General features: G+C 41.0%; 2 protein-coding genes across 3 annotated transcripts; one reads left to right on the top strand and one right to left on the bottom strand.

Annotated features, from left to right (window-relative positions):
* Positions 1 to 113: 113 nt before the first annotated feature.
* Positions 114 to 5,742, top strand: dcun1d4 (DCN1, defective in cullin neddylation 1, domain containing 4 (S. cerevisiae)). 2 transcript variants are annotated; one of them, XM_004557126.5, is made up of 11 exons: positions 114 to 179; positions 1,471 to 1,541; positions 1,639 to 1,678; positions 1,884 to 1,971; positions 2,107 to 2,195; positions 2,297 to 2,367; positions 2,616 to 2,707; positions 2,871 to 2,979; positions 3,151 to 3,255; positions 3,425 to 3,527; positions 3,635 to 5,742. In XM_004557126.5, the coding sequence occupies exons 1-11, from the start codon at positions 161 to 163 to the stop codon at positions 3,688 to 3,690; spliced, it is 843 nt and encodes a 280-aa protein (XP_004557183.1). In that variant the 5' UTR covers positions 114 to 160; the 3' UTR covers positions 3,691 to 5,742. The 2 variants fall into 2 exon arrangements, with proteins under 2 accessions (XP_004557183.1, XP_004557182.1); XM_004557125.6 differs by lacking the exon at positions 114 to 179 and adding an exon at positions 778 to 1,163.
* Positions 5,743 to 5,900: 158 nt separating this feature from the next.
* On the bottom strand, positions 5,901 to 17,816 carry lrrc66 (leucine rich repeat containing 66). The gene is made up of 5 exons (XM_076880476.1): positions 17,689 to 17,816; positions 16,895 to 17,332; positions 14,373 to 14,542; positions 13,833 to 14,166; positions 5,901 to 13,745 (listed from the first exon to the last, which is right to left on the bottom strand). Exons 2-5 carry the CDS (start codon positions 17,319 to 17,321, stop codon positions 6,475 to 6,477), a joined length of 8,202 nt encoding a protein of 2,733 aa, XP_076736591.1. The 5' UTR covers positions 17,322 to 17,332; positions 17,689 to 17,816; the 3' UTR covers positions 5,901 to 6,474.
* Positions 17,817 to 18,010: the final 194 nt, after the last annotated feature.

Here is an 18,010-nt window from a genome sequence, read left to right as displayed (position 1 = left end):
GTCATGACATGACACCTCGACTAGCCAATTGACAGCGAGCAAAGGCGGAGGCGAATGAGGCTGACCTTCAATCCACAGCTGCGGGCGTGGCTTACATTGACAAGGCCCGCCTATTGGCCGGTCTGCGGACTTCCCACAGACAGTTGTATGTTTCATAAAAATGCACTCTGATGCGGCAAGTAAGTAGTAACGTTAGAGAGGTTTTTCTGGATCAATTTGGGACCCCATAGCGCGTGTGGCACAGACGTTAATAGTCTTGCTCTGTTTTGAACAACAGTTTTGTCTCATGGTCGTGTGGCGTTTGATGAGGACGCGTGAATTCTGTGCTATTTGCTGCTCTCTTTGTATTTGCTAGTGCTGTCTTGTGCGACAACAAAGGGAGGATAGCTGGTGTAATTTTAGCTGTTTGGACATGTGGAAGGTTATATTTGACACTGAAGGTTTTGCGAAGTTAATTTTTCGAGTCGCGTTAGCGGTGCTCGGCTGAATGCGGCTGACGTTAGTTAAATTCAGATGGTTTTCGATGGTTAAACGGCGTGTTGAGCTGTTTATATTCATCTTCATGGGTCACGTACAGCAGGTATCAGCTCACATTTGGCATCCACGCAGGACCATTGCAAATCGGTCAATATTCTGGTCAACTGCGGACTCTTACAGGGAATGAAAATTGTGACGCAGTTGTGTAAAACAGCTTTCATTGCCTGCTGCAGCACTGCCGCCGGGTTTTGCGCCATCTACACCAGCTGCTGCAAACGCCTGTGCGTTGGTTTTGTGCCAGAACACATATAATGTTGTATATTTTTCAAACAACGTAAAATGCATTCAATCAGTTGGTGTAAATGTTGGGGGTAGAAGGGTCTGAGAGAAGTAGTTGTTTTGCAAATGCATGGGAATTGTAGTTTAGTATCCCAAACAGAGCTTAGCTTCCAATGGCCTGTTTAGAGGAAATGGACTACAACGCCCATACGTCCAAACTCTCCAGATACTTTGTAAACTCTGTGCAAGTTGCGCGTCTGCACTGCTATTTTAGGTATGCAGCTAGTGCTATCTGCTCGGCAGTGTACTGGTTTGAGTGTGGTTTTGGCCTCTGAAAAAACGTTAAAATCATCGGTGTTTGGTGACAGCTTTTAATCGACAGTGCACAGAAGGCTTGAAGCGAGAAGGTAGCATGCATGATCGTTCTCACGTCTTTAGAGGAATGCAGTCCCTCCCTCATTCGTGTGAGATATTTTCAGCAACGTAGATCTTTGAAAACTGGAAATCAAGCGATAGTAGTGCGTGCTCTGTGAATGTTGTGTGATTCCTAATCAAAGATCACCTGAGATTTGAGTCCAGTGTTCTTACTGGGGCTGTGATGATGTCACCTTCTTGTACCCTTGTGCTCATGCCAAGCATGATCAGGAGCATAAAGCTGAGTGTCACGGTTTAGTTTAGTTCTTTTCTGACGTTATATTTATTTTTTGGAAATAGATTTTCAGCTGAATTCCCACTTGACTACACTGGCCAGCATCCATAAGATCCACCACACCTTGCACAGGCTGGTAAATGCATATTAGCAATATGTTTATGTGTGCTTTATTTTAGCATGCATGTGCCCTGTACATCTGTGTCCTACTCACACATATTTGTTTTGAATAGAACTTGGCAGAAGACGTTGGACAGGACAGCCACCCCTCAGGTAACTATACAGCTGCTCCTTTTTTTATGTTTTTTTAAATCAGTTTAGTGTTTTTATCAGGCCAGATGTACATTAACATATCACTTTCTGAAGTGGACTCTCAGTGCTTGGCTAGTACTCAAATGTTTTGCTATAGAAAGTTGGCATATTGCATGTCGTTCTTAAAGATTTATTCTTTCATTTTCTCCTCTGTTTACTTCCCTAGCTTGTTGCTCTAAAGCCATGCCTCCTAGGAAAAAGAGGAGACCCTCTGCTGGAGATGACATGTCAGCCAAGAAAAGTCGCCAGGACAGGTGCGAGATCCCTTTAATTAAATATTCAGTGAACTTGAATATGTGCAGTACACAGTTTATTTTGCCATTCGTAAACATATAATAAACGGTGTACTGCACGTGTAGTATGGTTGAAATTTTCTTTTTCCTTCACAGCGTTTTCAGAAAACATGAAACATCCCAAATCCGAGAGGAGGAGATGTTTTCTAGTAAAAGATGCTTGGAGTGGTTCTATGAATATGCAGGTGAGCACTTACTGGACACACTCTTAGTTTCATTGCATTTGACCTCTTCTCAGTGCATACATGGGAAATTGCTGCTATTGACATTTGTTTATCATGAATAGGCTGCGATGATGTGGTGGGTCCAGAGGGCATGGAAAAATTCTGTGAGGACATCGGGGTGGAGCCGGAGAATGTAAGCGCATATTTAAAATCTTTCATATTTCGACATCTGTTTATCTCTCTGGCATTTTCTTTAATGACATCCTTTTGGAAGTGGTGACAATTTGCATTTCTGATCATTTCTGAGACTTTATAAAAGTCTATCTTTTAATCTGCATTCTCAATCAGCAGACCTAGACCTTTAAGGTCATGTGATATGTAATGGATTGAGTATCTTGTATTTAAGAATATCTGCAACTGTCATTTGTTGCTTGTGCTCAGGTGGTGATGCTGGTTCTTGCTTGGAAGCTGGATGCCCAGAGTATGGGATATTTCACCCTTCAGGAGTGGCTGAGAGGCATGGGCTCATTGCAGTATGTCATTTACTTACTTTAGTGCTTTTTTTCTTCTTCTTCATTTTTTTAAAATATAATACAGTTTTCAAGATTTCCTATCTAGATTGATGTGTTTTCTTAGTGTAACTTGCATTAAATTGGATCCTGTAACATACCTAAGCTAGTTTTCTGCTGCCGTCAGGTGTGATTCGACTGAGAGGCTGAGGAATTCACTTGACTACCTGAGATCTGTCCTAAATGACAGCACCAGCTTTAAGCTCATTTATAGATATGCCTTTGATTTTGCTCGGGTGAGTGGAGCAGTCAACACACAGCATTCAACAACCAGGTTAAATTCATTTGAACAAATACAAAAATCTCAGTAAGAAACAGTAAATATTGTAATCTGGCTGTCTGACTTGACTGTCTGTTTGGACTTGTTGCATTGATTTGAGAAAGTCTTGGGTGTTCTGATTGTACAGGAAAAGGATCAGAGGAGTTTGGACTTGAACACAGCCAAATGTATGTTGGGGCTTCTTCTGGGAAAGACGTGGCCTTTGTTTCCTGTGTTTAATCAGTTTCTAGAGGTAAGCAGTTTGGTTGGTTGGGGTGTTTGTTTTGTTTTTTAAGAAAATCAGTCACAGAAGTCTCGTGGAGTAGTTGTATATACCATCATTTGTTGCCCATTTTAACCTTGGAAAGAGCTGTTGTAGCTAAAAAGCTATCACTCTAAAGGATTTATTTGTTATTCCTCAGCAATCAAAGTACAAAGTCATCAACAAAGACCAATGGTGCAATGTTTTAGAGTTCAGCAGGACAATCAACCTGGACCTCAGCAACTATGATGAAGATGGTGCCTGTAAGTGAGCACACATTTACGTGTAGCTGAGTGTTACCCAAATACTAATTTTGTAATATACTGAAATTTGTGCCTCATCTTTGTTTTTGTTTGGTTTTTTTCATTAGGGCCTGTTTTGTTGGACGAGTTTGTGGAATGGTACAAAGAAAGACAGATGTCATAACTGCAGCGCAAAAATGGGAAAGTAATACAACTGTGACAACAACGACTCTGAGAATCAATAACCAATAAGTAACCAATACAAAAAAAAGTAAAGGAGTGACTGTGGGTGCTTCCTGGGGAAAGGAGGGGTTTGGGCTGTGGGTGGGCTAGGGTGGGGTTGCTGGGTTTGCAGCCTGCATGCACGCTGCTCAGAGCGTGGAGGCAGGAGGGCTGCTGTGCTCCCTACCGAAGTTGCGTAGTGGGCAAGCTTGCAGCAATCTCCAGTGGCATTGCTCTCTCACTGTGACATGTCATATTGCTGTCTGTGTTAGGATAACGTGGTGTCATACATGGATGATGGAAGCAAAATGGTATTGTGTGGGAGAACCACTCCTCACCCCTTGTCTTCAGCACAGAGAAACTGAGAGAAGTGACCATTCATGCATTGTGTCTGAGTCTTAAATAGGGTCACTTTGACCTGGGCACATTAAAGTATTATACATCTGTGCAATGAACTTGAACTTGAGCTTTTCTGGACAGATAGCACTTAATTTTATTTTTTTTTTTGTCATATTTTGAGTTTCATAGGAGTACTTCAAGAAGCACACTGTGTCAAATGGTTGATTGCAAGTTTCTATTCTATTGATTTGTGCCAGTTTGTAGTTGTTTTTTGTTTGTTTTCTTCTTTCCCCTCCAGTTTTGATTGCTTCAGCTTTTTTTGTTGTTGTTGTTTTTTTTTTTGTTTTTGCTTCTAGCTATTCATTTGCTAGCCCCCTGCAAAGGCTTCAGACCTCATAACACCAAACAGTTTAGCATTGCTGCTTACTAACTCTTATTACAGTACAGCGGTGAGCCACTAGTGCTCTGATCAGCATTTATTGGTCTGATGACTGATTTATGTATCTACGTTCTGTAGATGAGAGTATTACTGTGCCTCAAAACATGGAAGTCACTTTGTGTGTCCCACACACATACCAATAAACCCAAATGTACATACACGTGTGATAAGAGTACATGCACACAGACACACTGAGTGGTCAGGGATTATTTCAGGATGAACTCAGACTGTTTTGGCTGTGTTATAAGTTGACATAGAGCTAGTTGGTGTCCATTTTGTCTTGATATGTGGCATCTGTTTGTCTTCCTTAGTCCACTGATAGTTTCAGGTCTCCTCTTACCAGTAGCATCTCTCCCAACACTGACGGTGTTAATGTAACTGCAGTGGAAGACCGGTGACCCTCTCAGGATGAGGTCCTTTAGGCTTGAGTAGTAAGGTACGTTTGGTGAAAGTGTTGCTTTATACCACCCATAGGATGTACTCAAAACAGTGGACACTGACAGTTTGGAACTTTGTGATGATGCTATGCTGTTCTTTTCGCCTAGTATAATGTTCTTGTAACACATGTATAAATTTTTGTCTTTGGCTGTGATGTGATGCTGAATTGTCAGAAGATTTAATATTTGCATGCATGCTCCGACAGAGCCTTTTGTGAATGGATGAGATTTTTTGAAAACATTTTTCAAACTTTTTGTTTTTGTTTTGTACAGGTTTTTGTGCAAGTGTTTTGTGCTTAATTTCATAAACACAATCATGTTCTTTGAATTCTGATGATAAACATGATTGTGTCTATTAAGACCTGGAACACACCTGTAACCTCATGGTGGAACAGGAGTTCCCTCCTGCATTTACCCTTTGTTACACATCCTTACATATGCTGCAAAACTTTGGCAAACTGCAGGCAATGCAGACAGTAGCCTGTTTTGCTACTGTTGCACTACATTGTCATGACATACATAAACGCTTCCATAAATCCATTTCAGTTGAAAACTACACAGAAACCTTTGTCGTCACTACAATGCATCTACCATCAGCATAAACCTTAAGACTAAAGTAGTTGTAGGATTGCTTACCAAATACTGTGTAGAGATCAGTGGTTTAGTCTTCTCCCTTGATAATGCAGGAGGATGAACAGCCTTGTCCCAACTGTATATATGTATGTAAACTATGTGTCTATATGTCTGTTTTCACTATAACCTGTGTCTATACAAGTAAATAAAATGGTTTATTAACTTATTTATGGCTTATGTTCTGGTTATTTAGTTGATAGTTCACCCTTGTTTAACCTTATAATGTCAAGTGTATCACATTTAATACATAGGATTTTGAGACCTCTACATCATCAGTTTTTGTACCTGTAATAGCTAAATAAATTGCACAAAAATCTGGGATGTAGCAAATATACAAATAAAAATGTATATGTGCAAATTGATATTTTTATTATTATTATTATTTGCTAAAATGTTCAATTAGAGATACAAAAAAAAATCTGTAAATTATTTCATGATTTAGTCTTTAACATCACTGAATTTAGGTTTTTATACACAAATCTGAGCCATCACTTCTGTTCATGAATGCAAGTAAATAACTCATTTGGCATCTTATTTTGCAGAAATAAGTCAAACATGAAAGATAAGCATGGTGCATTGATAAAGACTGCATTTAAGTGCTCTGTGGCAGCCCTAGCCAATGAATGATTATAGCTTACATTTCATTCCAAAGTCACACATAATATACAATTCACAATATTTTTGACATTCACAGGATAACTTAAGCTCAGAGAATCATGCCTATCATCTGGGTGGCTTTTCAAGTGTTTAGCATGAATTGACTTGTCATTAAACATGACTGATGTTTGAAGTGTTTAAATAGATTGGTGGGTATTCTGGTGTAAGCGAAGAAGCAACAGGTTCCTCTGTGTTTTGTCTCTGTTGCTGATAGGTTCTATTTCCTTCCGAGCCGTGTTTCTTATTGTCCTGTAAGCCCAACGGCCTCCTCTGGCGGTAGTGTTACAGGAATAGGAGGTGGGGCAACTTGTGGTGGTTTGATGTCATGGCTCCTGTAGCGGGGAAGATCATACAACAAATCTGTAGCTCTTCTCTCATCTGGTGAAGCAGAGGGATTTGATCGTGGCAGGGGTTTGATGTCCGGCTTAGACTTGCGATAATAAACACCGGTGTCAACTTGTGGACTGTGGTCATCAGCTGTAGGAGATACATCCCCACTGAAATCCACCGTGTCCCACATTTTTCTCTCTGATGACATGACTTTTAGGGCACTGAGGCCTTTTCTTTCCTTCCTATCAGAGAGCAAAATAGGGCTTGGATTCTCATATGTGGTGTTGGGTGAGTTGTAAAGCCTGTGAAGAGCACCTCCGGATGCAGAAGAAGTACTATTGGCACTAATGGATGAGAATTTATGTGTTGGCTTTACATCTGATTTCCAACTGTCTTGCTTTATTTTAACGTCACTTTTGATGCTGGAGGAGTACAGCTGGGGAAGTTCTGGTTTTGCAGGTGAAGCCTGCTGTGGAGGTGTTGTATTCAGACCCGTCTTTAGTGCTGGTGTAGAGATTTTAGACAGATGATGACCAACACCAGTCCATTTTATCTCTGGTGGTATATCTGCATTTGCATTGTGTCTTTGTTCAGTCCTTCTCCTTACTTCATCCTCAAAGCTCAGACTGGATACTCTCTTTGGAGCAAGTGATGAATTTCTGTCCTTTTCACTTTCCTGTGCAACATTTACCATTTGGGTCTTGCCACTGGGGGAGAAAGAACTATCAGATAGCGATGAAGTTTTCATAATTGAACGCTTATAGATTGGAAAGTCAACATATGTCATGCCTGGAGGAGCTCTATTTTCTGTTATCTCATCTTCACTGCTGCTGCTGCTGGAAGAGGAATCAGAGGGTTTCACATGTTTGTTTTCAGGATTCAGAGAAGAGGAGTCTGGCAGAGGTGATGAGGGATATTTGGATGGTTGAGAACTTGGTGATGTGATTTCAAGGCGCTTTCTAAATTGGGAAAAACCAAGATTCATTGTGGCCCATCGTGACTGGAGCTCAGAGTTTATCTCTGGTGTTGTGCTGAAGTTGTCTTTTCGATTTTCCGTCAACTCATCTGTTATAACAACATACTTTTCTAATGTAATATTGGAATCTTTCTTTGAAATGTGAGGAAGCTTAAACAGTGTAGAAGTTGGAGAGCCTAAGTTGCTAGCCATTTTAACAGGCTGGTCTGTAGTCCGACCTTCACTCTCATCACTGCTGGAGGAGGACTTAGGTGAACGTGTCTTGATATCCAGATGCTTTTTGACATAGGGGATAGTGCTGAGGCCTATTTCAGGCAATCTTGAATCTGGTTTAATTGCAACTGGGCGGTTTCTTAAATCTTCCATCCCCTCCTCATCTGAGCTGCTTGATGTGTAAATAGGATCATGACGTTTGGTTTGAGATTGTTGAAACCCCGTTGAGCCCAAACTCTGCTTCTTTGTCTGGCCCCTTTTTTCATCTTCACTGTCACTACTTGAAGATGACTCAGAAGTTGATAATACTGATTTGATGTCTGCAGTATGATGAACATATTGGGTTTTTGTGTAAAGCAAATCAGTTTCTTGCCTTGGACTATATATATCTTCTTGCTCCTGTTTCTTTATGTGTTTCGTTGTTTCCTCCTCACTGTCACTGCTAGAAGATGTGTCAGAATCTACTGATGGTGCTTTGATATCTAGGCGCCGCTTAACTCGAGGAATGTGTAGAAGATCAATGTTAGGCCACTTTGCATTTGGATCGGGACTCTTTGTTTGAGATTCTCTGAATGGGCGGGGTGGAATGCCCAACTTTCCTGGAACCTGCTGCACTTTGTGGCCTGCTTCATCATCACTTTCACTACTAGAAGATGAACTAGAGGCTGATGAAGGTTCTTTGATATCTGAATCTTTCTTGATACTCCTGGGACGCTCAGGAGGAATGGCAGGCCTTCGAATATTATCCTCTTGATTTATTTTTTGAGATGACCTGTTTGGAACAATTGGCATATATATACCTCCTTGCTCCTGTTTCTTTATGTGTTTCGTTGTTTCCTCCTCACTGTCACTGCTAGAAGATGTGTCAGATTCTTTTGATGGTGCTTTGATATCTAAGCGGCGTTTAATGTGAGGAATGTGTAGAAGATCAATGGTAGGCCACTTTGCATTTGGATCAGGACTCTTTGTTTGAGATTCTTTGAATGGGCGGGGTGGAATGCCCAACTTTCCTGGACTCTGCTGCCCTTTGTGGCCTGCTTCATCATCACTTTCACTACTAGAAGATGAACTAGAGGCTGATGAAGGTTCTTTGATATCTAAATCTTTCTTGATACTCCTGGGACACTCAGGAGGAATGGCAGACCTTCGAATATTATCCTCTTGATTTATTTTTTGAGATGACCTGTCTGGAACAATTGGCATATATATACCTCCTTGCTCCTGTTTCTTTATGTGTTTCGTTGTTTCCTCCTCACTTTCACTGCTAGAAGTTGTGTCAGAACCTACTGCTACTGATGATGCTTTGATATCTAGGCGGCGTTTAATGTGAGGAATGTGTAGAAGATCAATGGTAGGCCACTTTGCATTTGGATCAGGACTCTTTGTTTGAGATTCTCTGAATGGGCGGGGTGGAATGCCCAACTTTCCTGGAACCTGCTGCACTTTGTGGCCTGCTTCATCATCACTTTCACTACTAGAAGATGAACTAGAGGCTGATGAAGGTTCTTTGATATCGGAATCTTTCTTGATACTCCTGGGACGCTCAGGAGGAATGGCAGGCCTTCGAATATTATCCTCTTGATTTATTTTTTGAGATGACCTGTTTGGAACAATTGGCATATATATACCTCCTTGCTCCTGTTTCTTTATGTGTTTCGTTGTTTCCTCCTCACTGTCACTGCTAGAAGATGTGTCAGATTCTTTTGATGGTGCTTTGATATCTAGGCGGCGTTTAATGTGAGGAATGTGTAGAAGATCAATGGTAGGCCACTTTGCATTTGGATCAGGACTCTTTGTTTGAGATTCTCTGAATGGGCGGGGTGGAATGCCCAACTTTCCTGGAACCTGCTGCACTTTGTGGCCTGCTTCATCATCACTTTCACTACTAGAAGATGAACTAGAGGCTGATGAAGGTTCTTTGATATCTGAATCTTTCTTGATACTCCTGGGACGCTCAGGAGGAATGGCAGGCCTTCTTATGTCATGCTCACGACTGGCTTTTTGAGATGACCGATTTGGAAGAATTGGAATATGTACAGCTCCATGGTCTTGTTTCTTTACTGTTTCCTCCTCACTGTCACTGCTAGAAGATGTGTCCGAATCTACAGATGGTGCTTTGATATCTAGGCACCGCTTAATGTGAGGAATGTGTAGAAGATCAATGGTAGGCCACTTTGCATTTGGATCAGGACTCCTTGTTTGAGATTCTTTGAATGGGCGGGGTGGAATGCCCAACTTTCCTGGACTCTGCTGCCCTTTGTGGCCTGCTTCATCATCACTTTCACTACTAGAAGATGAACTAGAGGCTGATGAAGGTTCTTTGGCATCTGAATCTTTCTTGATACTCCTGGGACGCTCAGGAGGAATGGCAGGCCTTTGAATATTATCCTCTTGGTTTATTTTTTGAGATGACCTGTTTGGAACAATTGGCATATATATACCTCCTTGCTCCTGTTTCTTTATGTGTTTCGTTGTTTCCTCCTCACTGTCACTGCTAGAAGATGTGTCAGATTCTTTTGATGGTGCTTTGATATCTAAGCGGCGTTTAATGTGAGGAATGTGTAGAAGATCAATGGTAGGCCACTTTGCATTTGGATCAGGACTCCTTGTTTGAGATTCTTTGAATGGGCGGGGTGGAATGCCCAACTTTCCTGGACTCTGCTGCCCTTTGTGGCCTGCTTCATCATCACTTTCACTACTAGAAGATGAACTAGAGGCTGATGAAGGTTCTTTGATATCTAAATCTTTCTTGATACTCCTGGGACACTCAGGAGGAATGGCAGGCCTTCGAATATTATCCTCTTGATTTATTTTTTGAGATGACCTGTCTGGAACAATTGGCATATATATACCTCCTTGCACCTGTTTCTTTATGTGTTTCGTTGTTTCCTCCTCACTTTCACTGCTAGAAGTTGTGTCAGAACCTACTGCTACTGATGATGCTTTGATATCTAGGCGCCGCTTAATGTGAGGAATGTGTAGAAGATCAATGGTAGGCCACTTTGCATTTGGATCAGGACTCTTTGTTTGAGATTCTTTGAATGGGAGGGGTGGAATGCCCAACTTTCCTGGACTCTGCTGCCCTTTGTGGCCTGCTTCATCATCACTTTCACTACTAGAAGATGAACTAGAGGCTGATGAAGGTTCTTTGAGATCTAAATCTTTCTTGATACTCCTGGGACGCTCAGGAGGAATGGCAGGCCTTCGAATATTATCCTCTTGATTTATTTTTTGAGATGACCTGTTTGGAACAATTGGCATATATATACCTCCTTGCTCCTGTTTCTTTATGTGTTTCGTTGTTTCCTCCTCACTGTCACTGCTAGAAGATGTGTCAGATTCTTTTGATGGTGCTTTGATATCTAGGCGGCGTTTAATGTGAGGAATGTGTAGAAGATCAATGGTAGGCCACTTTGCATTTGGATCAGGACTCTTTGTTTGAGATTCTTTGAATGGGCGGGGTGGAATGTCCAACTTTCCTGGACTCTGCTGCACTTTGTGGCCTGCTTCATCATCACTTTCACTACTAGAAGATGAACTAGAGGCTGATGAAGGTTCTTTGAGATCTAAATCTTTCTTGATACTCCTGGGACGCTCAGGAGGAATGGCAGGCCTTCGAATATTATCCTCTTGATTTATTTTTTGAGATGACCTGTCTGGAACAATTGGCATATATATACCTCCTTGCTCCTGTTTCTTTATGTGTTTCGTTGTTTCCTCCTCACTTTCACTGCTAGAAGTTGTGTCAGAACCTACTGCTACTGATGGTGCTTTGATATCTAGGCGCCGCTTAATGTGAGGAATGTGTAGAAGATCAATGGTAGGCCACTTTGCATTTGGATCAGGACTCTTTGTTTGAGATTCTTTGAATGGGCGGGGTGGAATGCCCAACTTTCCTGGAACCTGCTGCACTTTGTGGCCTGCTTCATCATCACTTTCACTACTAGAAGATGAACTAGAGGCTGATGAAGGTTCTTTGAGATCTAAATCTTTCTTGATACTCCTGGGACGCTCAGGAGGAATGGCAGGCCTTCGAATATTATCCTCTTGATTTATTTTTTGAGATGACCTATTTGGAACAATTGGCATATATATACCTCCTTGCTCCTGTTTCTTTATGTGTTTCGTTGTTTCCTCCTCACTTTCACTGCTAGAAGTTGTGTCAGAACCTACTGCTACTGATGATGCTTTGATATCTAGGCGCCGCTTAATGTGAGGAATGTGTAGAAGATCAATGGTAGGCCACTTTGCATTTGGATCAGGACTCTTTGTTTGAGATTCTTTGAATGGGCAGGGTGGAATGCCCAACTTTCCTGGAACCTGCTGCACTTTGTGGCCTGCTTCATCATCACTTTCACTACTAGAAGATGAACTAGAGGCTGATGAAGGTTCTTTGATATCTGAATCTTTCCTCATGCTTCTGGAAGATGAATTTGACTCCGGTAATGGAGCAGTGATGTGTGAATGCTCTTTGATTTGGCTTTTTCTGTCTATACTTGAGTGTACTTTGGAATCTGCTTCACTGTCACTGCTGGAAGAGGATGAATCTCTTATAGATAGTGAAGGTGCTTTGGCATCCAGATTCTTACTCTGACTGGTATCCGAATAGACATCATGCCACTTTGTCCGCGGCTTTGGTTTAACTTTCACTGTGCTATCTTTATCAATTTCTAGCTTAACTGTGTGCTGGTCTGGCTCCTTATCACTGTCACTGGAATCGGAGGAAAACGAGTGCTCTGGTTTCACTGCAGGCTTGATTTGCTGGTCAGAGTTGGCTTTGTAAAGTGTAGACTCATCCTCACTGCTGTTTGAGCTGGAACTGGACACAGAATCCCGCTTGTGTTTTTTGGAAGGGGTTGCCACAGTAAGTTTTGACTTATTAGAAGAACCAATTATACTGCCTGACCTGGGAGATGGACTTTGAACAGAATCACTAAATTCAAATAGTTCTTCATTCTCCTCTAAATAACCAGGGTCTGTTGTGTGTGGTGACCATGGCTCAGAGGTAAATCCAGGCATTTTACTTTTGCCTTCTAGTGATCTTTGTGGCACCTCTTCTTTTGTAAGTATTGAGAAATCAGTTTTCTGTTGAAAAGGGTCCTTTGTCACCTTAGGAGCCTTAGGCATTGTGTGGTGCTCTTTGAATTCTTTTTCAGATAGTGAAGAATCAGAGCTTGAAGAAGATAGGCTTCTCTTTTCCTCTAGTTCAACAGGATCTGGGATGGGTTCAAACTCCATGTTGTGCCTATGTCCAGCAGTAGTGTGATCTCTGCCATCATTTAGTCTACCCTCTGAATTGCTCTGATGTGAGCTACTTTCATTTCCTGAATCTTCAGGAGTATGTTTAATATTCTGAGCCTCACTAACTTCACAATCAATCACTACATCATTATTGATGCTTTCCGGATTGCCACTGACTACAGTATCATAGTACTGTACGTTGCCATGTTCTCTGTAGTCTACAGTGGTAAATGTGACTCTCCTTTCCCTGTGATGTCCTGTCCTTTCTAGTTCCTCTCCAGTGGAAAAGGCCTCATTGTCATATTGTGTTTGTTCTACAGAGACTGCAGAGTTAGTTTCACGGGACCGTGTATTGATGTTCTTTTCGGTGACTCTTTTCCAAAGAGCATCAATACACGGTCTTGCAAGGACTCCAAGGATAAAGGCAATTAGAAATGTGATGAAAATAGATAGACACACAGCCAGTGCCAAGTCAGACTGAGTAACTGCTCCAGCTCCTGGACTTGTCCCATTACGTACACTCTTTGTGGGGCCTGCTTGGATTATGTATTGGCTGGTTTCAGACAAACTTCTAGGTTTTCTTCTTGCACCACCTATTTTACTGATTTGGAGGTTAAAAACAGACACAACCTGTTTTTCTTTAGACACACACACATACAGTCCCGTGTCACTCTCTGTGATGTCACTGATGAGCAGACCACCATCAGACTGGTTCACAGACATTTGACCATTGGGCGTCCACCACACTGAGTCTGGAAAAGATCACATTGATATGCAGTATTATCAGTTTAAATTGCTAAATATGCATTAAACATTTTTGCATCATTTTGATGTATTACCTTCTGCTGAACAGGACAGCAGTATCTCAGAGCCCCTGTGGACTGTCACATCCTGATGGAGCTCTGGGATGTTACCAGTACTGAGGCAGTTCAGTTCATCATCCTGCAGCTGAAGCAGATCTCTGCCTGAGAGGGTGGATGGAGAAGCACACATGATGCTCCAGACCTGCAGGCCTCTGTTGCTGTCAAAGGCTATCCGCCGTCTTAGACTGTGCATCCTGCAGTCACACTGCCACCTGTTTCCAAGCAGCCTAACTTCTGTTCCAATGTTTTGCAGGGTGAGGTACATTAAAGGATGGATGCTGGTCAACATGTTGAAGCTCAGATCTAGGACCTTTGAGGGCAATATAATATTTATGATGAGTTTGACTGGCAAAACAAATTGCAATTTAGATATTGACATTATCAGTTAGTTAGAGTAGGCATCAAGGTTTTAAGTCTAGCTTTTGAACAGATATCTGAAAAACAATCACCTGTATTTACACAAAAAGGCCCCAAAATACAAAAACAAACAACAACAACAACAACAAATGGTCTTACTTTGAGCTGTGGTAAATCCTGAAACATCTGTGGATGGAGACTTGTGATGAGGTTATGTTGTAAGTGTAACTCTTTCAGTTGCTGAAGATGGCTAAGTTCTCCCAGTCGTAGAGTTGAGATCCTGTTGAAAGAGAGTTGCAGAACCTCCAAGGATTCAATACCCTCCAGCCCTGAATGACAGAAAATCAGAGTTGCATTTAGAGATTACTGGGTAGCTCCCATAGACAGCAAGACATGTATTCTGTATTCCAGATTTTCAGTAATAACAACAAGTTTGTCTGGCTCTTGTCCTCTCTGTCAATTTGCTTGCAGGTCTGCCATATTAACACGGCTGACATTATATAATGTGAAACATAAGCCTCAATCAGTGTGGAGCTCATCAATGAAAAACAAAATCAAATTGTTTTGTTTTCACAATGAATAGTGTTACAATATGTCTATTTTTGGCCATTTTCTGCTGGCTCCTCCTTTTCAGTAGAGACAATCTCCCTGAGACTGCTGTGCTGAGGAAAAGCACTGTGGATCTGTGCTTCATTAGAGAGGCACTGGTTTTGTGATCTGAATACCAAATAGAACAGGGTCTATGATTGTCAACAGAGCTCTTGCTAAGTAAATAGGCGGTCTATACATTCCATTAGAAGACTTATAGTGAATGGTTTCCTTTGAAACACTCACATGTTCAACCAAGGAGAAAGAGGAGAAACATGACAATGCCCAGGAAAAGTGGCATTGTGTGATTCACAACATTCCATAATTTCATTGTACATGTATAATGACACTAAAGGGCTGTTCTGTTGTATTCTATTTCCACCTTTTTAGGGAAATGTCGATTAACAACTGTGACTGGTTGGAGGCTGTACAGGGGAACTACGTGAGGTGGTTTATTTCTGCCTGGAGCAAAGTACTAAAGATAAAGCATATCAGTGGGGTGGTTTGTTTATATGAAAAGAACAGTAACTGACATGCATAAATCTCACAGATTTATTACACTATGGACTTTGAGGTAAACCCTCCTGAACATGGTGGCAAGGTGGACCAATCTTTCCAGTGTGACTCGTGGACATTTGTCAATGACATTCCATGAGGAAATTAAAGGTGTGCCTTTAAGGAGTGTGCAACTTTACCATTATATATTATTACCTAATATTAAAGATAACAATAAGTTATGGCCCAATTAACTAGTGTGAACAAATTGTCTCATATCTGGAAGTCTGGAATCTGGAAGTCAAAACACTTTTAGATGTTTACAAGAGACTTGCATGACTAGTTCCATACTGAAGGTTAAATTTAATATGTCAGTTTTTCTACCACCTGTTTATGTTCCACCCAAGATAACAGTCAGCCATAGTCATGTAACCAACCTCAAAATGTACTGGGTGTGGTTTATGAATACTATGTAATATTGTTATATCGCTGCAATTTGCAAGACCAGTATGTTAGGATGGGTTGCTACTCATATTGGCTGAGAATTGTGCTGATATTAACGTCTAAGATTTTGTGATTGTAGTTTGTAGGATTATTAAATTCTGCAGTATGTGCAAGTTCAACAGAATTGTAAAGTACAGTAAGTATATTTACTAAAGCACTGTAATGAAGAACAGTTTTCAGGTAGTTTTACTTTTGCTTGAGTCAACCTTCTTCTCTTTATACTTAGATTTCATTACATTTTTGTGGGAAATGTTACACTTGTAGTGGATTGTTATAAACAAATGGTTGACACATTAAAGGAAAATCTTTAACCTTTGATCCTACTGTAAAACGAAAAGTGGCTTCTTACTCTGGGAGACGTATTTTGCTTACATGGTTTGATTCCCCTTACTAAGAGAGTGATCTCTTTCAGGATGATAATATCAACAAAAAATGTGCATTATGGACGCAAAATGACACATGAATATTAAATGGATGTTAACTAAACTAAACACCAAACAATTCTGGAGCAACAGTGTTAGAAAGCATGCGCTGCTATCATCATTTGGACACCAAATGATATGATGGATTTAAAAGTAATGATTTTTCATCCTTCCAATAGATACCTGTCGAATCAATGCTAAACACGTATATTTTTTTCCCTTACTAAGAAGCTGCCTTGAGTTTTACAGCAAAAATAAGCTACAAACTTAAACTGCTGCTAATGTTATGCACGATCTATTCGTGCTAAATTGTACTTTTTATCATTTTTTTCCAGTTCTTTCTTATTACAGCAGTTTAAATATTTTCCCTTTCATGAGATGAAAGTTTGATGAAAATTCACCAGAAAACACAATTCTTCTATAGAAGATGAGTGTTGTTGAAGCACCGGGAAATACTGCACTGCATATATAATGCTAAGTGATATTGAAATCTTTTAAAACACCTGCAGATTCACCTGACAGTGAAATTACTTTTAAATGAAATTAATTACATTTTTCAGGTTTTCAGTTAGTGCTGACTGGTAGCAGTTTTTATCCGTGTGAAAATGTGTATGTTTATGTGCTTTGACAGTGTTTTATTTATTAGTTTACAACCATATAACACTGACTCACCCTCTGGGAGTTGGCGTAGCTGATTCATCTCAACAGAGAGCAGCTGCAGGGTGGGGGCCCAAGATACACATTTCCGTCTGGTCCAAGGTCTTGAGCGATATTTATCTCTACGATGTTGACCACCGAGGTTTCTTCCAGTGCACAGGGACAAACGTGTGATACTGTTGTTTCCCAGCCACACACTCCTGAGGTTATAATGTGGCTGGTGAAATGTTACAGATTTGAGGAGGTTATGAGAAAAGTCCAGCTCCGTGACAGAGTCCTGGATGTGCTGGGGCACCGAGGAAAGGCCAGCTGAGGAACAGTTCAACAGGAAAGCACTCTGACAGGTGCAGGACTGCAGACATGCAGGTGAGGAAGAGGAGCAGAGAAGCGAAGACACAAGGACTAACACAGCGGCCAAAAAAGGCCCCTGCGGTGCTGCCATCACAAGCTGCCCTGAGAGTACAGATTGTCACATTGCACTTAGAAATAAATTAAAAAGGAAGAACTATTTTTGCTTCACAGATAGGTTTAAATTAGCATTCACGGCAATAAAAATGAAGCTATTACATGAACATGAGGTCTACGTTATAATAGGTGATGAGCCCAACCTAAACACTATGCAATCTGAATATGTAAGTTTATTTTTTTTGAAAGACAACCTAATGGACACACATCTAAAAGTATTTATATATTTACCCATAAAAGGTTTTTCTCTTTTTCAAAAACCTCGGGTTACGCTCATCACCAGTGATGGGTTAAAAAAGGTTAAATATAAAAGTAAACACACAGTAAATGAACTGAAGACTCACCTGTGCATCCACTCTTTGCCAAACTGACATGAAACCTTGTGACTCTTCACACCCGGAGAGCTTTACTTCAGCTGTCTCAAGCAAGTTCTGATCGAAGTCTGAGGTGTATTTTGCTGCGTCTAGCTTAACACGTCCCTGCCCAAAGAAGCTGCTCTGCGATTCATACAATCATTTACACATCTGGTTAATGTCTTACTGTCACAGTCTTACTGTGATGGTGTAAGTTTATGGCGAAGACCAAACCTTCATACTTTGCATTCTATTAGACAATAAAGCGCTATAATGAGGCGCAGTACGCTTTTATGGTTTTAAATGACCGTGG

The sequence above is a fragment of the Maylandia zebra genome, linkage group LG23 (genome assembly GCF_041146795.1).
Source record: "Maylandia zebra isolate NMK-2024a linkage group LG23, Mzebra_GT3a, whole genome shotgun sequence".
In the NCBI taxonomy this organism is placed as follows: Eukaryota; Metazoa; Chordata; class Actinopteri; order Cichliformes; family Cichlidae; genus Maylandia; species Maylandia zebra.
This window is presented reverse-complemented; position numbering and strand designations above follow the sequence as displayed.